The sequence below is a fragment of the Carcharhinus amblyrhynchos genome, chromosome 14 (genome assembly GCF_965287045.1).
Source record: "Carcharhinus amblyrhynchos chromosome 14, sCarAmb.v2.hapA, whole genome shotgun sequence".
Lineage (NCBI taxonomy): Eukaryota > Metazoa > Chordata > Chondrichthyes > Carcharhiniformes > Carcharhinidae > Carcharhinus > Carcharhinus amblyrhynchos.
This window is the reverse complement of record NC_137337.1, coordinates 10560224-10583813: the sequence shown is the minus strand read 5'-3', so window position 1 is coordinate 10583813 and position 23590 is coordinate 10560224. Positions and strand designations below refer to the sequence as shown.

At 45.3% G+C, this 23590-nt stretch overlaps 1 protein-coding gene across 2 annotated transcripts; it reads right to left on the bottom strand.

Moving 5' to 3' along the window:
• Positions 1-3466: 3466 nt before the first annotated feature.
• LOC145352427 (zinc finger protein 410-like) lies at positions 3467-23372 on the bottom strand. Of its 2 annotated transcripts, XM_080202275.1 has the most exons (11): positions 23287-23372; positions 21842-21912; positions 19497-19549; positions 17984-18119; positions 14090-14269; positions 13588-13753; positions 12504-12685; positions 9530-9619; positions 8139-8261; positions 7069-7212; positions 3467-5712 (listed from the first exon to the last, which is right to left on the bottom strand). In XM_080202275.1, exons 3-11 carry the CDS (start codon positions 19527-19529, stop codon positions 5570-5572), a joined length of 1197 nt encoding a protein of 398 aa, XP_080058401.1. In that variant the 5' UTR covers positions 19530-19549; positions 21842-21912; positions 23287-23372; the 3' UTR covers positions 3467-5569. The 2 variants fall into 2 exon arrangements, with proteins under 2 accessions (XP_080058401.1, XP_080058402.1); XM_080202276.1 differs by lacking the exon at positions 14090-14269.
• Positions 23373-23590: the final 218 nt, after the last annotated feature.

The window sequence follows — 23590 nt, the reverse complement described above, 5'->3', positions numbered from 1 at the left end:
ACTGTATTCCTTTGTATTCAGTAGTACAGTTTGGAAGCATTATGTTTCCAGTGCTCCTGGATCGTCTGGTGCTAATCGAAATGCCAGTTTTGGCTCCAGCATCATATATTGTTCATATAGCTGACTGAGTGGACTTTGGGCATCAACTGCAAACACATTCTATTTTAGGGTTACAGTTGCAGGTAAGTATGCCATAGGAGGCTACAATTGGGCCCATCATGTCGATTGCAATTGACTCAGAGCTATGCAGTCTCATCCCACTATCTGCCTGCAAAGGTCCATGACTCATCATGGCTCTTCAATAAAGCATCCTTTAAAATGTATCTGTCTCCAAACCTCTTACAGAATTCCAGATCTCTACCACGCTATGGGTGTAAAAGTATTTCCTTATCTCCCCTTTAAATCTACGCCCATCTTCTAAAGTGATTAGGTCATGTCTGTTTACTCTATCTCAGCCCCTCAGTTAAGTCACCCTTTGCAGTACTCAAACTGTAAGTTCTAGCATATCCTTGCATGTCTTATGCTGCTTCACACACCTTGTTGACCTGTTCTGCAATCTTTAAGAATCTATGGACAATTACGCCAAAATCTTATTGATCCTCCAGATTACACAATATCCTTACATGTTCCTTTGACTTGTTGCAGCTCTGAGACTGCATTACCTGACACAGCCCAAATCCACTTCAGTGCCCTCGTCAACCCTAGTTGTCACCAGCTCACTGTACTTGTACTAAGGGAGGATTAAAATAGGATAGTCCCTAGCTTATTTTAACCTGGATATATTTCATTCAGGTCTGGCAGTTTATCTATTTTCAAAGATGTTAAGTCCTTTATTACTTTCCCTCTTAGAATGTTTATCCCATTCAATATTTCACACTCTTTCTTCGTAACAATTACATAATTGTCAGTTCGCTCTTTTGTGAAGACAGCAGCAAATTATTCATTAAAAACTTTACCTGAATCCTCCAGGTCCAAACATGGATTCTCTGCTGGTTTTCACTCTTTCTTAATTATCCTTATGCACTTTGTACTTGTACATTCCATGCCAGTACTTTTTCATGTTCTGAATTTTAGTTTAATTTCACTTTAGTAATTCTTCACCTTTCATTTCCAGGGCATACATTCCCCAAAGGAGCTGGAACTCAGTGGGCCTGATCCGATCTCACCTTGTTCACATTTGGTCCCAATGCCTGCAGAATATAACCCCCCCACCTATAAGAACATAAGAAATAGGAGCAGGAGTAGGCCATCTGGCCCACCCCGCCATTCAATAAGATCATGGCTGATCTGAAGTGGATCAGTTCCACTTTCCCGCTTTCTCCCCATTACCCTTACTTCCCTTGTCTGTCAAAAACCTATCTACCCGTGACTTAAATATATTTAGTGAGCTGGCCTCCACCATTTCAACAGGCAGAGAATTCCAGAGATTCACCACCCTTTGAGTGAAGAAGTTCCTCCTCAACTCTGATCTAAACTGCTCCCCCTTATCTTGAGGCTGTGTCCTCTAGTCCTGCTATCCTTTCTAAGCAGGAAGAATCTCTCTACCTCTACCCTATCCATCCTTTTCATTATCTTATACATCTCTATAAGATCCCCCTTCATCCTTCTAAACTCCAACGAGTACAGACCCAGTCTATTTAGTCTCTCTTCATAGTCCAACCCCTTCATCTCCGGTATCAGCCTAGTGAACCTCCTCTGCACTCCCTTCAAGGCCTAAAATATCCTTGCGCAAGTGCAGTGACCAGAACTGCACACAGTACTCCAGCTGCGGCCTCACCAGTACCCTGTACAGTTGCAACAAGACCTCCCTGCTTTTATATTCTATCCCCCTCGCTATAAAGGCCAACATCCCATTCGCCTTCTTGATCACCTGCTGCACCTGCAGACTGCGTCTTTGTGACTCATGCACAAGGACCCCCAGGTCCCTCTGCACCGTAGCATGCTGCAGCTTTTCACCCTTTAAATAGTCATCCCTCCTACTATTATTTCTGCCACAGTGGATAACCTCACACTTGCTAACATTATACTCCATCTGCCAGGTCCTCGCTCACTTGCTTAGCCTATCCAGATCCCTCTGCAGACTTTCCACACCCTCCGCGCAATTTGCTTTACCACTCATCTTCGTGTCATCAGCAAATTTCGTCACCCTACACTCAGCCCCCTCCCCAGATGATCTGTATAAATGGTAAATAGCTGAGGCCCCAGCACTGATCCCCTTAACGCATCCGTGCTGCGTCTGCTCTATCAAACAATTCCTTTCTAGGTGCCTCGCCATTTCTTCTTTGATGACGGATTCAAGCATTTTTCCAACTACAGATGTTAAACTAACCAGCCTATATTTCCCTGCCTTTTGTCTGCTACCTTTTTTAAACAGCAGTGTAACATTAGCCGTTTTCCAATCTTCCAGCACTTCCCCAGAATCCAGCGAATTTTGGTAAATAATTACTAAGGCATCCACTATCACCTCTGCCATTTCCTTCAGAACCCTGGGATGCATTCCATCCGGTCCTGGGGACTTGTCCACCTTCAGTCCCATTAGTCTATCAAGCACTACCTCTCTAGTGACAGTAATCGCATTCAGGCCCTCAACTCCAACCATCCTTCTATCTTTAATATCCGGCAAACTATTCGTGTCCTCCTCCGTGAAGACCAAGGCAAAAAGATTAAGGCCTCAGTCATTTCCTCATCTCCCACCGCTAAATCCCCCCTCTCATCCTCTAAGGGTCCAACATTCACTCTAGCCAGCCGCCTCCTCTTAATATATTTGTAAAAACTCTTACTGTCCTTTCTTATATTTAGTGCTAGTTTAGCTTCATAGTCTATCTTTCCTGTCTTCATCAACTTCTTAGTCATTCTTTGTTGATTTTTAAATCTTTCCCAATCTTCTAATCGCCCACTACTTTTAGCCACTCTGAACGCATCAGCTTTTAATTTAATACTCTCCTTTATTTCCTTCGATAACCACGGCTGGTTATCCCTGAACCTACATTCCTCCTTTACCATCGGAATATATCGGAACCTCCCGCACCAGCTCTCCAAAAATCTTCATCTGCTTTATTCTCCTATTTCTGTACTCAAACCTCCCGTGCTGCCAGGATCTTGGTTCTCACGAGTATTCAGAACAAAACACCAGTTACAGAGCAAGATGTTCTCATGGGTCTCCTGAACTCCCCACCCACCTGATCTTTTGCGTCTGACTGGCTGGTCATCCAGTCCCTCTATGGGATGACCACCTCCTGCAATGTGCTATCCACACATTAGAAAACGGTGTAAGAGAACAATATGAAATGCTCCTAGCCAGAGCGGTGCTGGGAGGAGGGAAGAAAGGAAACAGTCTTGTCCTGCTGCTCCTGCAGTTATCAGGCAAGGACAGTGTTAAACTCCATAGATATATCGCCTTTGAATACTTAACCGTCTATACTCCCACCAGTGTTCTGCAGCCCAGTGTGGATCACAACGGAAGATGTTAGGAAGTCAAAATTTTATTTTAAAAAACTTTAGAGGCGATCACTTCAGATTTACAGTCATTTATTTTTTAAAAATGGACATTAGTGCCATTTGTCTAAACGCAAAACTATCTGCTTCCAAAGCGTATTACAGACATATGCAGAGCCCCTGTTCGTTGCAGGTATAACCATCTGTCGTTACCAAGGACAGTAGTGCACATGTTAGCAAAACTCAAGGGAAAAATCAAAGGAATACAAATAGAACCAAAAATGAGTGAAGACTTAGAGAAATCAGGCTTTGGCAATGGCCAAAATAAAATTTAATACTGCTATCCAGTCAATGTTCCTGATTTCTGAATCCCAATCGTTTCAAACTTTTATGAACCCTTAAAAGGTTATTGAAATGCAGAGCAAAATTCCTTAACGTGGAATATTGTAATTTGAAACTCATGCCCACCTCACAGTTACAAGGCAAGGTTCGAGAGGTTTTTAGACACTTCCATTATTGATGCACAGTATGTATATTTCATAATCATGTTTCTAAATTCTGGAGCACCATGTTTCTTATTAACAACTGAAGGACATTAAACCTGAAACAAAACTTTTCCAATTCCCTGTCCCAAAGGTACCAACCTGTGTGGGAGAACACAACAACCACACTCCCATTCATTCCAGTGGCTGTTCTTCATTTGTGAGTCAGGTTTCTTCAACATTAGGGAAATCAGAGCCCAGCTTGACTCAGTGGTCATCTCGCATCCCTATTTCATCAGAGGGACACTGGATCACGACCAGACGAAGCCTCCCCAGCTGATCTGGCAACTGATATCGCCCCACTATCTATCATAGCAAGGACAGTCTGGAGACTTGGGCAATTCAGTCTGTATGGTTCACTGTCCAAACAAAAACATTTGTCCACCAAGCCTAGTCGAGGCATTCTTTTCCATTCATATTCTGTTCCATCTTTCTCTTTAAATTTACACTCTACTTCATGGTAGTTGGACCACACAAAGATTTATTTTCCAGCACTCCAGTGCCATCAAGAAGGTTCAAGTGGAGATGGAGGGTAGCTTTCCTATTGAATTTTGGATCCTCCTGTGTGTCGGGGGGTGGTGGTGACACACACCACCTATCCTGTTTTTGCTGCCCTTTCCAAACACTGGTACAGAGTGTGAGTTCACAGTGTAGCAGTGGGGGATCTGAGCTGTGCTACTTCCTAAAGCAGTGAATAGGAATGCTGAGGCTCACACCTCTGACCAGGTTACATTTGAGAAATCAAGCTCTTGAGGTGTTCTGACTGCAGGTCTCAGGAGTGGTGGCATATCCATCTTTTATTTAATGCAAGTATAGCAAAAACTCACTTGTACACACCATACCAGTGTTTCACACACATGCAGCTAGCATTTGAACCTGATTCTGGTCGGTGGCAGGGGAAGACATTTAATGATGCGCACACAAAGCCTACTTGTTGACTGGGATGGGAAGGTCAGGGGCGCTCCCACTTACAGCCACAAGACATCCACATCTGCAGACTTGCTGGTTTTCTCAGGATGGTGGGGGTGCACAGCTCAGAGGATGGCATGCGTGGCTTCACAGGTATGAAACCTTAAGAGGGCAACTTTCTGAGCACGGACCACGGAGGACCGAACATATGGGGGATTCCACCCGTACCCATTTATAATCGGGATCTGCAGGTTGGGCTATTGAGAACGTCACCGGCTAATGAAGCTCGTTATAACTCAGCGAAAGTAAATGGCTCACTGTAAATAAACACTGGACAAGGCTTTTTGTTTTAACTGCTCCAAGGCCAAAAGTGGTCAAAATATGCTTAGTCTCTTACACGCAGCGCTTCTTCAGGATCTTCCATTCAGGGGTAAATACTTCAGGAAGAACAAGATAAAGAAAAATGTATCCACCATTACAGCTCTCTCTTTCACACATACTTACAGGTGAACCTATGCCTGCATTAGTCATTTTAGTGAATGAAAGAAGCAGTCAAGCTGCGATCAAAGGCTCCGTTTGATTCTCGGAGGCAGTGGGTTAATCTTTGCAACATTCTTCAGCCGCTGTGGAATGCACGACCTCCAGCTCAAAAAAAAAAGAGAGATGACCCATTGGCATCGCATTCATTGTATGATCACGGTAACCACCTCCTCATAAGAATGTCCCGCGGTAGCTATGGTAACCAGATGATGTGGCTGGGGTAGGACCACGACGGATGCTGTGGTTGCCGTGCAAGAAACTGAAGGAGAATTCTCAGGTAACACTTCTGGCAGAAGAGAAAGAAAATATGCAAACATTTTCACTCCACATCCTCCATAAAACAGAAAGGGTTTAAATTATGAAGGCAGGTTGCACATAGACCGAGTTCAGAAAAGGCATTATACCTGGACTTGAAACATCAACTCTGTTTCTCTCTCCTCAGATCACAGGATCCCTACAGTGCAAAAGGAAGCCATTTGGCCCATCGAGTCTGCACCGACAATAATCCCACCCTATCCCGGTAATATTTACCCTGGTAGTCCTCCCGAAGCTAGGGTCGATTTATCATGGCCAATCAACCTAATCAGCACATCTTTGGACAGAGACAAAACTGGAGCACCCGGCGGAAACCCACGCAGACACGGGGAGAAGGTGCAAACTCCACACAGACAGTGACCCAAGCTGGGAATTGAACCTGGATCCCTGGCGCCCAGTGCTAACCACTGTGCCACCCCTAGATGCTGCCAGACCCAACAGAATCCTACAGCGCAGAAGGTGGTCTTTCAGCCATTTTCAGCATTTTCTTTTTCTATTTCAGATTTCCAGCACCTGCAGTATGTTGCGTTCCCTTGCAGATGAACTTGTTATCCCCTTCAAAACCAAAAATTTGGGGGCGCTCTAATTTGAGGCGTTTTAAGATGTTTGAGGGAATTAATGGGTTAGCTCATGAGAACCTAATTCCTCCAGGAACTAAGGAGCATCACCTTATAAATAAGAACTAGATCGTTCCGGGTTGCTGTCAGGAAGGACTTCTTCACACAAAGGGGTAGCAGAAAGGTAGAATGCTCTCCTCCAAATGACCCTACAGGAAGGCATGAACCAAAAGATCAACTGCTTGATCGACAGTAGGGCAGCATAACGGCACAGTGGTTAGCACTGTGCCTCAGTGCCAGAGACCTGGATTTGATTCCCGGCTTGAGTCACCAACTGTTGTGGAGTTTGCACGTTCTCCCCGTGTCTGTGTGGGTTTCCTCCCACAGTCCAAAGATGTGCAAGTTAGGTGCATTAGCCATGGTAAATGCATGGGGTTATGGGGATAGGATAAGGTGGGGGCGGGGGTGGGCTTGGGTAAGATGTTCTTTTGGAGTCGGTACAGACTCAGTGGACTGAATGGCCTCCTGCCGTACTGCAGGGATTCTGTAGTTCTATGGCGGGAAGGGAAGAATCATCGAATCAGCCATGGGTAGGTAGCTGCAGAATAGCCACCAGTTTGGGAAGCCAGGGAGCAGGTTTCACAGTGCACATTTCAGCGGGGAAACATTCACGACACTGGAATGGGAGGGGGACGGGGACGACAAACTAAATGGCACAAATAAGGACGATTACATTTTCAATTCGAGTCGTAAATGCATCAAGCACGTACCCTCCTCTGCTCCAAGTATGCTGTGCGGTAACACCAAAGGCTGTGCTTCCAGGCTTGATGGCGGTGCCACAGGAGGTGTAGCTACCGGAAGTCCAGCAGGTAACTCTGGCTCATTTGCCGCGGCAGTGTCGGCCTGTGGGTTTGCTTTTTGAAACAAAAAAATAGGGAGAACAAGAAATTTAGCACTTGAACTTCTGCTAACGTGTTACGACAATCTAAAACCAAGGTTTTTTTTTAAGTTAAGAGCCTGCAGGGGTAGAGGATTAGGCTGATGGTTGTTACGTCACACAATCACGTTTTAGTTCCCCCAAGGACCGGGAAGGTGGGAGGGAGTTATTCAGCTTTAAGAAATTCACATTTACAGCATTCCATTTGGGAGCCCATCGGTTGGGCCAAGGTTGACTCTGTTCTTCATGTAATATTTTATAACCAGTTTCTAAAAGATGCAGAGGGCAGAATGCCACAGGAAATATTTTCTCAATTCCATCTAAAGACAACTGGCTGGAAGGACAATGACTTGCCCTTTATTATTCTGACAATTGACACAGACGCTGCTCTGGTGGCACATCGAGTCCATCCAAACGTGGGAACATAATGTGCACAGGAGTAGGAGTAGGCCAGTTGGCCCTTTCACCTGAACCATCGTTCAATAAGATCATGACTGATCTGGTTATGGTCTCAAACTCCAATCTTCCACAAAGGTCCCACCTTCAATTCTCACTCTCTGTTGGGTGAGTTGACCCCAGCGAAGATAAACGATGTTAGGTTTGGAATCAATCCACGACAGCTGACAAGTGTACACAGCATTTAACTCCTGCTGTCTGAAGCTAGAGATTTGGAAAAAAATACCATACTGGTGGCATTAGGGATTGCTTGCCGGAGCTGAGGAGGGGTGTGGTGGGTTAAAGCACATTGTCTAGGCGGGGCGGGCTAAAGGGAAATTTCATTTTCACAGGCAGACGGATGCTTGACGCTTGGAGGTAACAGGATTTTTCTAAAAAAAAAGGGGAAATGTTCCCTTCCCCGGCACTGGGATCCCTCATTAAACCACCCCTTCCACCTCCACCCACCTGCGGCTTCTTCTTGTTCGCTGAGCGGCACGAGGACATTGTGGTATTTCCGCAGGTGAACATTCCTGCTGCCGCTCTGTGAGAAAGTCTTGCTGCAGATACTACATCGGTAAGGCTTCTCACCTGTGAGTCAATTACATATCTCTTTAAGGTCCCGCTCTGCACTACGACTATTTACTTACAGCATGTTACATGGAGCGCGGTGCCCTTCAAACGCAAGTATTTTAACATCTCAGGGTGGTCTAAAGGTGGAACACAGTGCCACAGAGCTGTGGCGAATAGTCAAGATACATTTAAGGAAAGGCTGGAAGCACATGAGGGAAACAGGAAGGGTGGGTTTTGGGAGTGGAGAAGGAAGAATGGGATGAGGTTCAAGTGGAGGACAATGCCAGAATGGACTGCTAGGTCCAAGCTGTACATTCAATTCAATGTCCCTCTCTCTTCCCTGCCCCAGCAAGTTAAAGCAGCAACAGTGGAACATGAAACCAGAGGGTACTTGCTGTGAATGAGGACACGGACATGGGCTAAAGTTGCGGAGGGAGTGCTGGTTTGGAGAGCACTCAACTGTTAAAAGGTATTGAACTGATACTCTGATGTGATTGAATTCAAAACAATATCAAAGGTACGGACGAAAGCTCCTGCAGCTGATGAGATGGCGTAGGGATGTTGGAACCTAATGTTACACAGGTGGAAAGTAGGTGGCCTGAGTGATGGAGGAAATGGGGTTGAACAGGATGCTCAGATTTACAGAATCTCTACAGTGCAGAAGGCAGCCATTTGGCCCATCGCGCCCACACTAACAACAATCCCACCCAGGCCCTATCCCTGTAACCCCACGCATTTGCCCCGTTAATCCCCCTGACATTAAGGGTCAATGCATCATGGCCAATCAACCTAGCACGCAAACCTTTGCACTGTGGGAGGAAATCAGAGCACCCGGCGGAAACCCACACAGACACAGGGAGAACATGCAAACTCCACATGGTCACCTAAGGCTGGAATTGAACCCGGGTCCCTAGTACAGTGCTAACCACGGTGCGGGCATTCTAGTTGAACCAGACACAGAGGGTGGAAATGGAATCAGTGGCGAAAGGGGGAAGAGTTTGAATTGGCTTTGGTCTTAACCGAAGGAAATTGCAGCCTGATGGAGCTGCTAAGCGTTTCTGGACGCAACGAGGGCACCAACATCTGCAACCATTTTGCAATTCTGCGAGGCAAAGTAACAGGAGTCCGCGGGTTCTTGTCGAGCAAGGAGAGGAGAGGAGCAGCAAGAGGACATGGAAGGGGGACTAACTAAGATAATGTAGATTATTTCCCAGTGAGTGGGCATTCATCCCAAGGGCCTCTGGAAAGCAGAAGCAGCTCCTCTTGCTGTCCTTACAGCTCCATACCTGAGTGTATGACCATGTGTTTACGAAGACTGGAGTATTCGGTAAAACAGCGCCCGCAGTTTCCGGCCTCACAAACAAATGGCTTCTCTCCTAACAAAAGGAAACAAAAAAAAGAGGGTATTTTAAAATTTGTTCTTTCATGGGATGTTGGTGTTCCTGGACCAACATTTGTTGCCCTTGAGCTGAGTGGCTTTCTGGGCCAGAGGGCAGTAGAGAGTCAACCACATTGCTGTGTCTCTGGAGTCACATGTAGGCCAGATCAGGCAAGGAGGGAAGGTTTCCTTCCCTCAAGCACATTAGTGAACCAGCTGGGTTTTTCCAACGGTCAATGATCGTCATCACTTGAGACTAGCTTTTCAATTCCAGATTTTATTAATTGAGTTTAAATTTCACCAGCTGTCGTGACAGGATCTGAACCCCAAAGCATTATGTTGGCCCCTGGATTACCAGTCCAGTGACATTATTATTATGCTACCCTCTCCCTTGTGTCAGGTAGAGGACTGGGGGAGGGGAGTAGCTTCTCCAGCCTCCGCTTTAGCTGATGACAGGCCAAAGGTCTTTGAGAAACAGCAAAGAGTGATTTGCACCCTTTCTACAGAGCTTCCAGTGAATGGCACGTTTGAATCACAAGAACATAATAAGTGATTCCCCAGACTTCACTTGGGATTAAACTTAGTACTTAACTCAGCCTTAATGTAGCAGTTATGTGCTGGGCCTGTCATTCAAACAGGGCAATTTATGATGTGGAGATGCCGGCACTGGGCTAGGCTGGGCACAGTAAGAAGTCTCAACAGCAGGTTAATATGGAATCACAAGCTTTCGGAGTGCTGCTCCTCCATCAGGTAAGTGGGCCACTCACTTATTGATTCCAAATAAACCTGTTGGACTTTAACTGGTGTTGAGAGACTTCTTACTATGGCAATTTCTGAAATTGAATTCAATGATAATTTAAATTTGCATTTATACATGAGGTCTTTATACAGGATGTCCCAAAGTTAATAGAGTGCTTTTCCACAAACAGCAGTAAATTAAATGACCAGATCACAGATTTAGGGTTAACTGTTCAGTAATGAAATCCAAAATAATTTTCGAATCTACTTAAGGGGAATGGAAACAGTTGCTAATTTTACCCAGCAATGCCTTCCATCCATCACTACAGACTTCTTGCATTACACCCACTGTGTTGTTAGTTGGTTAGAATCAGGGGTGAATTATATAAAACCAATGGTTCAGCATCTCATCATTAGAAAAGCAGGCTGGGGTGGATTGGTAGTGACAAATCTGTTGAACTTCCCAACCGTGATTGCTGTCCAGTGACCCCGGAAGTGTGAACCTCAGGTTCAAGGTTAAATAGTCTGCCTTGCCCTCATGCATGAGCCACTCTTGTACTGGGACAGCAGACACCTCTCGAACCAAATCCCAACAAGGAATTCAATAAGAAGGGGAAGAAAAAATGGGCAAGGATAGTTGGAAAGACAGGATAATTTAAAAGAATGGGTAATAAAGATTTAATTTATGTATCTGTGTGCAGATATATCTGTGTACAGTTCTGGTCACCCTATTACAGAAAGGATATTATTAAACTAGAAAGAGTGCAGAAAATATTCACTAGGATGCTACCAGGACTTGAAGGTTTGAGTTATAAGGAGAGGCTGGGGAGACTGGGACTTTTTCCCCTGGAGTGTAGGAGACCGAGAGGTGATCTTATAGAGGTCTAAAAATAATGAGGGGCATAGATCAGCTAGATAGTCAACACTTTTCCCAAAGGTAGGGAGTCTAAAACTAGAGGGCATAGGTTTAAGGTTTGAGGGGAGAGATATAAAAGGGTCCAGAGGGGAGGGGAGAGATATAAAAGGGTCCAGAGGGGAGGGGAGAGATATAAAAGGGTCCAGAGGGGAGGGGAGAGATATAAAAGGGTCCAGAGGGGAGGGGAGAGATATAAAAGGGTCCAGAGGGGAGGGGAGAGATATAAAAGGGTCCAGAGGGGCAATTTTTATTTTAAACAGAGGGTGGTGAGTGTCTGGAACAAGCTGCCAGGGGTGGTAGTAGTAGAGGCAGGTATAATTTTGTCTTTTAAAAAGCATTTAGACAGTTACATAAGTAAGACGGGTATAGAGGGGTGTGGACCAAATGAGGGCTTAGTGGTTAAAAACAAAGGGGCGTCATAGACAAGTTGGGCCAAAAGGCCTGTTTCCACACTGTAAACTCTGTGAGTCCATGACTGGGGTGTTCAAACAGTACAAGAGGAGTGGGGAACAGCAAGGAGGCTGCAGCTACACGTCACATGTAACCAAATTATAAAACCGGTCTTTGTAAATCTTTGCTTAACTTATAGTCATCACACTTAGTGGGATAAGAATTACATTCTGCCAAAGTGTGATGAGTTGCCTGTACACGGCTCATATCTTATATCAACTGTTGATTATTCCCCAAAATCCCCTCTACTCCAACATGAAACACTTTATAACCTCAAAACCAACTGTTCCGTTCATCAAGACAGTTTTAACTGAATGAACAGCAAGTTGATTCCCAGGGGCCCTTTCGAGTAGGACAACTCATAGGGGATCAGGGGTGACAGCTCTCACAGAAAGACGCACCAACCAAACACCAGGCCAACAACTCAACCTTGCTCAGAATTATTACAAATGTGAAGGCACGCGAATGCAGGGCAGCATGGTGGCACAGTGACTAGCACTGCTGCCTCACAGCACCAGGGGCACAGGTACAATTCCTGGCTTGGATGACTGTCTCTGCGGAGTCTGCATGTTCTCCCCAAGTTTGCGTGGGTTTCTTCCGGGTGCTCTGGTTTCCTCCCACAGTCCGAAAGATGTTCAGCATTGGCCACGCTAAATTCTCCCTCAATGTACCTGAGCAGGCGCCAGAGTGTGGCGAGTAGGGGATTTTCACGGTAACCTCATTAGTGTGAACGTAAGCCTAATTGTGACACTAAATAAACTTTAAAGCTGGTTGGTACCAGTGTGAATTCGCATGTGGTTCTTTAAGTTGCCAGCTGTTGTAAACTTCTTTCCACAGTCGGTCTCAGGGCAGACGTAGGGCTTCTCCCCGTTATGTGTCCTCATGTGGACCTTTAACCTCTGAAGCACGTAGAAACTCTTCCCGCATCCCTCCTTTGGGCAGGTGAAGGAGCGATCATTCCTGTATGGAAAGATGGGATTTAATTGGCGGACGGCAAAAACTACAGGAAGCATTTAATAGAGGATGATGTGGTGGCAGATCCCATTGGACGTGTGCAGCTCCTGGTGACTCTATATATTCTACCACATGGTAAAGGCCTGGGGATGGGTCTATCCTGCTTTCTTTGCCCTTGAATCACAAGCAACACAGTAGGAGGTAAAATTCCTGAGTGAAATCAAAACCAGCACTTCTGTTTCCCTTTAAAGAAAAAGCACTCAATCTTGGGGTGGGGAACCAAAAAGCCAGGGGCAGAGGGGAGGGAGTGAAGGGGCCAGCAAAGGAGCCCAAAAGCTAGGGGCAGCCTTGGCTGTTCAGAAGAGCCTGACCTTCCAGACCTGTCAGTCTGCTTCAATATCATGAGATGGAGTTGACGGCATTGGACTTGGCACAGCAAGTTGTCTCACAACACTAGGTTGAGGTACAACAAGCTCACTTGGAGCTCGTGGTTCCAAATAAGCCTGTTGGACCATTACCTGGTGTTGTAAGACTTCATACCGTACTTTAATATCCATGACAGGAGGAGGATGGCAGGAGGTTGGGTGGTAAATAAAGGAAAAAAAAAGTGTAAATTGTTGTTGGATTCTTGGCCACCTGCCCATCACCGAGTCTCAGTTTCTTCAATATCTTTCAGTGGAAGCCAGGAGCAAGATTGCAAATCCCCGCTTCTAAAAACAACTCGGTTACCAGCTTCAATCTTTTAGCTCCAGTTTTACCTTGAGGAAACCCCTAAAAATCAAGAAGCAACCCTTGAGAAAACCACAAAAGGGAGCCCTTGGGGAGAAAGAAGTATATATTTTGAGCCCTGTTCCCAACCACACACAAAGCCATGGTGTGGTGCCAGGAAATAAGGCTTTTCAACTCACTTGTGTGTTTTCAGGTGATATTTCAGGTGCGCGTGCCAGAGGAACGTCCTGCTACATCCATCGTAACAACACTTCAGGGTCTTCTCACTGGGTGGAGGGGCGTGCGGCTGGTCAGGTGTCAGGTCTTCTTTACGGCTGGGTGCGTCACTGTTGTTTGTAGTCTCCCCTGCGGACGCAAACCTTACACATCACAACCGCAGCCTTGGATACCGGCAACTCTGCCGGGGGCAGGGCAGGGGGGTGGACACTAGATTGCGAGAGTGGAACAGGTCAACCCAAACAATGGCAGAAACAGGAGGAGATGTACAAGAGGGTGTTAAAAATAATACTAATCACGAGCAATGCCAAAGTAATACAATCCGAAAAGCAAAATCCAAATTGACAGTGCTCACGTGAGATGCAAATTTCTGGGCCATTGCTGCACCCTCGGAACTGGGGTTGGGGAAGGTGCATTTGAGTAGCAGCAAATGTAGGAGGAAAAAAAAGACAATACTACTGATACCTTTGGAATCCTTCACCAGTTCTGCCCTGGTAGCAGCTACGAGACTGTCGTGCGCCAACTCCTGTACTCGGACATACCACGGAGTGTTCCCATCCGCGCTTTCACTGGGAGCAGTTGCGCTCCTGGCATCAGCTGCCTCGGCTCGAACTGGCACCGCAGGGTCAGGGGCAGAGGAATTACCTGAAGAGAAAGGATAAACTCATCTGTAAACCACCTTTCTCAACCTCAGGGCTCCCCAGAATACTCCACAGACAAGGAAGTACTTATTGAAGTGCAGTTACCGTTCGAATGTAGGAAAGGCAGCAGCCAGTTTGTGCACAGCAAGCTCCAACGTAACACAGCAATGCTTTTTTTTGTGCCTGAGGAACAAATAGTGGCTGGGACACGGGGGCGAGCTCGCCTCGTCTTCTTCACAGTAGCAAGTTGACATTTTGGTGACAGGCAGGCCTTTGTGTGACAAAAGGGGAGCCAGTGGCAACATGGCACGGATGCAGGTCTGGCACTTGCGTGCCTGGCACACTGTGGAATGCCATGGGGAAGCGGGTTTAGGACAAGGTGGGTCAGGGCCAAGGGGCTGGAGGGAATTGCTGGAGAGAGGGAAAAAAAAAAATCACCCGGGCTTCTTGTTTCCAATCAGGGACAATGCCCTCTCCCCCCCCGACTGCCAAGTTCACATTTGGGAATCAGGCAAACTACCATCAAGCAGATTGTTGAGGATCACCGTCAAGGGCAGCTGGGTTACGGTTGCAATCACAGGGGTGGGGAAAGCGGAATATGAAAATCGTGCTTTCTACTTTTAAAAAAATTAGCAATTTGCCAGTTGCAAGTTCCCCTCCTTAAATGTCTCAAAGACTCCAAGCATTTGATGATTAAAAGGGAGATTTAACGAAAGTCTGTCATAAACAAAAATCATTTCCAGTCCATTGCTGCATGCATTTGTTGTGATATTATGCAAATTAGTCTGAAAACTGCACAGTAACTAATTGAAACAAACAGGCCTTTATATTAACACAAGGCAGAACTTGACTTCACATCTTGGCAATGAAACTGGGTAAGAATAAGCTGATTGTGCTTGGAGACACTTTAGAGTGGTAACTACAGAGGGGCAGATAGCATAGCACATGCTTGTGTAACAAACACTGCAGATCCTTTCAACGTATCTCATCAGCACATTCTTCTATTCCCTTCTTCTTCACTTGTTTATCCAGCTTCCCCCTGAATGCATCTACATTATTCATCTCAAATACTTCTTGTGATGATGCTGGCGTTGGATTGGGGTGGGCACAGTAAGGAGTCTCACAATACCAGGTTAAAGTCCGACAGGTTTATTTGGTATCATTTGAAGAAAGAGCAACACTCCGAAAGCTCATGCTGCCAAATAAACCTATTGGGCTTTAACCTGGTGTTGGGAGGCTTCTTGTGACAGCAAGTTCAATGTTCTCACTCCTCATGCGGTAACTGAGTTTCTCAATTCCCTATTAAATTTATTAAGGACGTGCCTATATTTAAGACCTCTTGGTTCTGTTCTCCTCCCCAAAGTGAAGACATCACTACACCAACCCTGTCAAACCCATCCGTAACCTTAAAGACTTCACATCTCAATCTTCTTTATTCCAGAATAAAGACATTTCTTAACGAGCTTGAAAAATTCAAATATTCTATTAAATAAGAAGAATCAAATTGAAGAATTCTGTTCAATCTTGTCTGACAGGATTAATCTCTTCTTTCTGGTATCATTCCAGTAAACCTTGCTTGCATATTTTTCAGTGCCTCTGTATCTTTTGTTATATAACTTAGTGATCAGGCTGCATGGAGAACTCAAAAGTGTTGTCTAACCAGTGTTTGATAAAAGTTTAATGGAACTTTTATGGTTTTCAATTCTTTCCCTCTAGAAAAGAACACCAATGTTTAGTTTGCCTTTTTAAAAGTTAGCTAATTGAGCCCATGTTGTTGATGCATGTAAGGACAGTAGGACTAGGGGGCACAGCCTCAAGATAAAGGGGGGGCGGTTTAGAACGGAGTTGAGGAGGAACTTCTTCACTCAAAGGGTGGTGAATCTCTGGAATTCTCTGCCCGTTGAAGTGGTGGAGGCTACCTCGCTAAATATTTTTAAGACGCGGGCTGATGGGTTTTTGATAAGAGAGGGGATTAAGGGTTATGGGGAGAGGGCGGGAACTGAGCCACGACAGATCAGCCATGATCTTATTGAATGGCAGGGCAGGCTCGAAGGGCTAGATGGCCTACTCCTGCTCCTATTTCTTATGTTCTTATGTTCTTGTCTGTATCCCCCAGATTCCCCCACAATTCAACATTTACTTTCCAAGGAGCACGTGGCTTCCTTATTCTTCCCATCACCTTTCCCTCATGCTTCTCCATGTTGAAGCCCATTTGCTAATTGCACACAAATTCAACAAATTTGTTCACGTCTTCCTGGATTTTCATAGAATAATCCCTCCTTCAATGTCAACAAAACGAAGGAGGCTGTCATCGACTTCAGGAAGCGTAAAGGAGAACTTGCCCCTGTCTACATCAACAGGGATGAAGTAAAAGGTTTGAGAGCTTCAAGTTTTAGGTGTCCAGATCACCAAAAACCTGTCCTGGTCCTCCCACGCCAACACTATAGTTAAGAAAGCCCACCAATGCTTCTACTTTCTCAGAAGACTAAGGAATTTTGGTATGTCAACTACAACTCTCACCAACTTTTACAGATGCATCATAGAAAGTATTCTCTCTGGCTGTATCACAGCTTGATACGGCTCCTGCTCTGTCCAACACACAAGGAACTACAAAAGGTCATGAACGTAGCCCAATCCATCATGCAAACCAGCCTCCCATCCATTGACTGTCTACACTTCCCACTGCCTCGGAAAAGTAGACAGCATAATTAAGGACCCCAAGCACCCCAGACATTCTCTCTTCCACTTTCTTCCTTCAGGAAAAAGATACAAAAGTCTGAGGTCACGTACCAACCGACTCAAGAACAGCTTCTTCCCTGCTGCTGGCAGATTTTTGAATGGATTTACCTTGCAATAAGTTGATTTTTCTCTACACCCTAGCTATAACTAACACTACATTCTGACTCTTATTTCCTTCTCTATGAATGGTATGCTTTGTCTGTGTAACGCGCAAGAAACAATACTTTTTATTGTATGTTAATACATGTGATGATAATAAATCAATTTTGAAAGCAATTAAATGAAGATCAAACGTCCAACTTCCAATCTAGAATAGGATCCCTACAGTGCAGAAGGAGGCCATTTGGTCCATTGAGCTGACACCAACTCTCCGACAATAATCCTATCCAGGCCCTATCCTTGTAACCCCACATATTTACCCTGACAATCCCCCTAACCTACACATCTTAGGATACTAAGGGGCAATTTAGCATGGCCAATCAACCTAACCCGCACGTCTTTGGACTGAGTGCGAAAACTGGAATACCAGGAGGAGACCCAGGGGGAGAATGGGCAAACTCTGCACAGACAATCACCCGAGGCCAGAATTGAACTCAGGGCCCTGTGATCTATTTTGCAATGCTTTCAATCCAAGTACCACATAACCATCTCCTTCCGTCTCTTGTGTGCTCTCACTTTCTTCCCTTGCACCCTCTTTAACTTGTTTGTCTCTCTCTCTCCTCTACATTGTGCTTCTCATAAACTGACCTTTCTGATTGAAGAGGCCAAAGGAGGTTATGTGGAATAAAGGGCCCTGGGCAGATTGGTGGGTTTGGAATGTCGGAAACATTGACTCAAAGCCTCGGCATTCAAAGTCAAACACTAACCTGTTGCCCATCACTGTAACAAGCACAATTTTCAGAAAAATGATTTAAATATACCCTGCTCCTTAAAAGAGCCTCTCACATTCCCACTTCTGAGAGGATTCTGCTCCACCTACCTGAGGCTGGGGCTTGCTTGTCTAACGTGCTCTCACTGGCTTTGCTTGGAGGCAGACTTTGGACAGCACCCTGTTCTGGCTCCTCGAATCCTTTGCCCAAGGGTATAAAGGTATTCTGGACAAACTGTACCAGCAACTGTAAATAAAACAGGTTAGGACATTATCTGCTAGACCTAAGCACATGACAATCTTACTGATATTGGGTGGTGTAATAGAAAAAAACTAAGACTAAGCAAACAATTCAAAAGGTTACATTAAATCACAAATGTTGTAGCCATGAAAATATCTGAAGCCAAATCTCATTTACACTCCAAACTTGTTTAGGTCTCATTACTTGATATAGTGTCAGCATTGTCTACTTGGAGTCAGAAGGTTGTGAATTCAAATGCTACTCTCCAGACCTGGACTGGAAGAGGATGGGTGGTTCACTACAAAAAAGCCAACAGAGGCAGGGTGGGCTGAATGGCCTACTTCAATGCTGTACAATTCAATGATATCAAACATTGCCGGGGGGGTGAGTGAAGACAACAAGAAGTTACAGAGACACCAATTGTGGCTTTGGCCAGGTCAGTCCTGATGCTGCGAGTTGAAGTATTGAGGAAGTTGAGATGCAGTTACAGAAAGGCAGCTAGAAGTGGATGGCCCTCGCCTTTCTCCAACTATTAAAAAAACGTGCATTTATATAGTGCCTTTTATGGAGCAAATAAAACCCCAAGCCCCTTCACAAAGGCATTGATCAAAATTTCAGAGTAATCCTGTAGTATTAGGAGGAATCAACTGAGGACAGTGGTCAAGACAATACTTGACATCATTAAAGCCAAATCTGCCAAATAATGATTAAGATCAGTTGTATTTGAATCTGTTTTTGTGGGTGGCACTTTCACCTCAGAGTCAGAAGATGACAGATTCAAGGCATAGAAATAGAGAAACATAGAATCCCTACAGTACAGAAAGAGGCCATTCAGCCCATCGAGTCTGCACAACCACAATCCCACCCAGGCCCTACTCCCATATCCCTACATATTTACCCTGCTAATCCCTCTAACCTACACATCAGGATACTAAGGGGCAATTAGTTTTTGTTGCATGGCCAATCGGCCTAGCCCGCACATCTTTGGACCTACTCCAATGATTTGCACTCACAATCCAGGCTGACACACTCCAGTGCAGTAGCCAGGGAGTGCTGCACTGCCATGCTTTAAAAGAGGCATTGCCCCTTTTGGGTGGATGCAAGAGATCCTCTTGCATTATTCAATGAAGAGCGAGGGAATTTTTCCCCAGTCTCCTAACCAACCAAGGTCACTGGCTCAGATGATCTGGCCCGTTTTCTCAAGGTGGGAGTTTGCTGCGCGCAAGTGTATTGCTGCTTTATAACACAGCCTGCAATTCATCGACTGTTAAGCATTTGGGGCATTCTGCAGTCGTGAAGGTTAAGGGGGTTTTAACTGAACTGCCCGAGAAATATAAAACCAGAAGCTTGAATCAAAAAGATTAAAAACGTGTCGCAACTTACTTCAGGTCTGGATTCTAGTTCATCTGACAACATAGATTCAGCCTCATAGATTTCTGGCAAGAAAAGCACAGAATTTTTTTTTTCAATTTTTAAACAATAAAACATGACGGTTCCTCTTAAATAAAAGCAAAATACTGCAGATGCTGGAATCTGAAGCAAAAACAGGAAATGCTGGAAAATCTCAGCAGGTCTGACAGCATCTGTAGAGAGAGAATAGAGCCAACATTAAAGTCTGAAAGTCTCTCTCCACAGAGGCTGTCAGACCTACTGAGGTTTTCCAGCATTTCCGGTTTTTGTTTATGACGGTTGCTCTGACGGATCAGGGTTAATAATCAGAGTTCTACGGCACAGGCAGCTAACTGGTTTAATCCCTGGTCTACGCCAGGCTAGTTCATCTCAGGGTTGCTTTAGTTATGCCCAGCATCCCGAGTTAGAAAAGAGAGGCGAACAAAAACATTCAAGACTCACCCTCCCAATCCCCACCCCTGCTGTAATTGTGGGATGACTGGAAGCGTGTGATCCATGTGCCCCTTGCTTGAAGGGCATGACAAAAATCGCCGAAGCACAAACGAGCAAAACGACCTCTTGGGAAAGGTATTGTAAAAGGCAACTGTAAGGAAAGGTGCCAGAAGTGGCTCAATGTGTTACAGTTCCCTGCACACACTGTGCACCCTCTCAGGACAATGAAGAAGCAACCCTGGGAACTACCTTTCTGCTGTTTCCCTGGATGTTTGCCCCTCCCCACCAGCTGGGGCCCTAAACTCTAGAATTCCTCCCTTAAACATCTGCACCCCTGTATCTCAATTTTCTCCTAGAACCCCTACAATACAGAAAGAGGCCATTCAGCCCATCAAGTCTGTACTGACTGCAATCCCATCCATCCTCTATTCCCATAACCCCACGCATTTACCCTGCTAATCCCCTTGACACTAGGGTCAATTTAGCATGGCCAATCAACCTAACCTCCGCATCTTTGGACTGTGCGCAATAGCCGGAGCACCCAGAGGAAACCCATGCAGACAGAGAGAACGTGCAAACTCCACACAGACAGTTACCGAGACCAGAATTGAACCTGGGTCCCTGGCTCTGTGAGGCAGCAGTGCTAACCATTGTGCCGCCTGTCCTTACAATGCTCCTTCAAACCATCCTCTTTGACCCAGTTTTTGGATACCTTCCCTCTCCTTATATGGCTCAATGCCAAGTGCTGTCTGATAGCGCTCCCGTGATTTGTAAATGCGAAGTGTTGCAGTTAAAGGGGAATCTATCCACGAGTCAGCCTGCATACCATTACTTTGTGAAACTGAATGAGCTCACATGCTGCACCTCACAGGCCAGCATTATAACTCTCACTGGTAAGTGGTGAGCTGCATGACAACATTTACTTCATGGTTCATGTTAGCATCTTAGAAGTAATGTTTAGTTCTTGGAAGATTGAAATTTAACTGTAGAAAGTGCGATAAATGCAACTAAAGCACCTGAGAGTCTATTAGATTTACAAGGTTGGGGTTATACCTAAGGGATAATGGAAAGAAGAGATGGAGCCATAAAACAACAGGTAACTGGGATTTCAAACTTTGTCTACTTTGAACAAAAAGTTACTAGTGCCTAACCAGATTGTAACAGTTGTTAGTTCTTTTAAAGTATTTAAAGTTAGAGTTTATTTATGAGTCACAAGAAGGCTTACATTATCACAGCACTGAAGTTACTGTGAAATTCCCCCAGTCACCACACTCCGGCACCTGTTCGGGTCAATGCGTCCAACCAGCATGTCTTTCAGACTGAGAGAGGAAACCAGAGCACCGGAGGAAACCCACGCAGACACGGGGCGAACGTGCAAACACCACACAGACCGTGACCCAAGATGGGAATCAACCCCAGGTCCCTGGCAGTACGAGGCAGCAGTGCTAACCACTGTACCACCCAGTGCCACCTGTCTGGTAGACCCCTAGAATTTTCACGGCTCTGTTCCATAAATTGACGTTTCCTACAAAGAAATGGCTGGAAAATCTGTAGATCCTTATATTGCCTAAACAACAACATGCACCAATAAAGCATCTTTAATTTATTAAAATATCTCAAGGTTTGGAAAACATAGGCCCCATCAAATTCACAGAGGACCATAGAGTGTTACAAGAAAGCCATTTGGCCCATTGATCCCTTGCCAGTTCTATAAAAGAGCTACACAATAAGTCTCACTCCCCCTGCTTTTTCCGCACAGCCCTACTACAGTGTTTCCCTTTCTGAAGTCTTTATCCCATAGCATCAGATTAACACATTGTCTGTTCTGTGCCATCTCAAACCGCATCTTTCGGGTTTCTGACAGTCTTTTTAAAGGCAACTCTTACCTCAATTATACAAGAAGATGTTATCTTTGGTGAGGCTTCTTGGCATTAACACTCATCAAGGTATGCTGTCACTGAAATAGAAAAATCTTTTAAGCAAACTTTTAACTAAGTTAAGGTTTTCGTGCTCATCAAAGCAAAACCAGTCAGCATCTGGGAATAAGAACACCCTCCATTTCAGACACCCAATGTCAGCATCAAGCACTCACTTGAGTTACAGTCCCTGTATTCTACCTCATAACTCAGGCCCATTCTACTTCATTACTGTCTCTCTTTTCCCCCCAAACCAACCATCTCAAAATGATGGCATCAAACGTGGCCAGAGTCTCAAGCGTTTAATTCAGGCTGATATTCCCAATCCAATACTGAAGGAGTGCTTCTGTACCATATCCCAGATGAGATGTTAAAACAAGGTCTTAAGGGAAGGGAATCTTTCTTACCTGGTCTGGCCTACATGCAACTCCAAACACACAGCAACGTCACTGACTTCTAACTATTCTCTGAAGTGATCTACAAGTCATTGTATCAAACTGCCACAAAACGTCAAATAATAAAACTGGATGGACATCAACCTGGGCACCAAAAACAGCTGTCACTGGATCAATATTCCAGAACCCCTTCCTTAATATAATTGTGGGTGTACCAAACATCACATAAACTTCAGTAGTTCAAGAAGGCAGCTCACCACCACTTTCTCAAGGTCAGCATTTATTATCCATCCCTAATTTCCCAGCGAGAGATGCTATAGCCTATAAACAAACAATAAAAAACTCCCTTTATAGAATCTAAGTTTGTGATAGAAGGCTATTTGACCCATTTTGCCTGTCCCAGCTCCATCAACACATTCTTCTATTAGTCCCAGAATCCTGCTCTTGCCTCCTTTCCTCACTAATCTGCTTTCTTCACCCTTCCATGGGCGAGTATGCCAGAGTATAACATCACCTTCCAGAAACAAAAATCAAATTCCACCCCCCTTACGCTTGCCAATTATCTTAAATCACTCTCCTCTGCTTATTGCCCCACCTGCCAGTGGCAGAACAGTTTCTCTTTACTTTACCAAAACACCCATTAACTGTATCTGCCTATTATGGCCTGGTTGAACCTGCTATTGGTGCAGGTTCAATGGGCCAAATGGCCTCCTTCTGCACCATAGGGATTCTCTGACACTGTTTCAGGAAGGGCAAACCCAGCTTCTCTACCTTAAACCTGGCACATCTCCTCTGCTCTTACTTCCACTTTTACCTGGTAAAGTTCTGAATTCCCGATTACTGAAAGAGTGTGGATGGTTGGGGCGGGAGGGGGGGGGGCCAAGGAGAGAAACATTAAACAGCGAAGCCCATTTGAAACATGGTTTCTAATGAAAACAATGATACACAAAATAACAACTGCCCCTTCTCACTGAGTGGATTCAGAGGCAGTGTCTAATAAACAGGTCAGGACAGACTTACAGAGGCAGTACACAGGCTGCTGAGTGAGCTTCCTGGGCCTGGCCCCCTTCCCATTGCCCCTCAGCCCCGGCAGCCTTCTCCCGGTACTAACGGGACGGGGTGTGTGTGCGCCTGCGCGCCCGCTACATTGCTACACTGCTCCGTACGGGCAGCCCAGCAGCCCAAAGCTGGAGCCCTGTCAAAACGCGCTTCTTTCTGTCCTCACTCCTGCATCCCCACCTGCTCTTCCAGAACCACCTGCCCTTCCTTCCAGCCCCACCTGCTCTTCCAGCCCTACCTGCCCTTCCAGAACCACCTGCCCTTC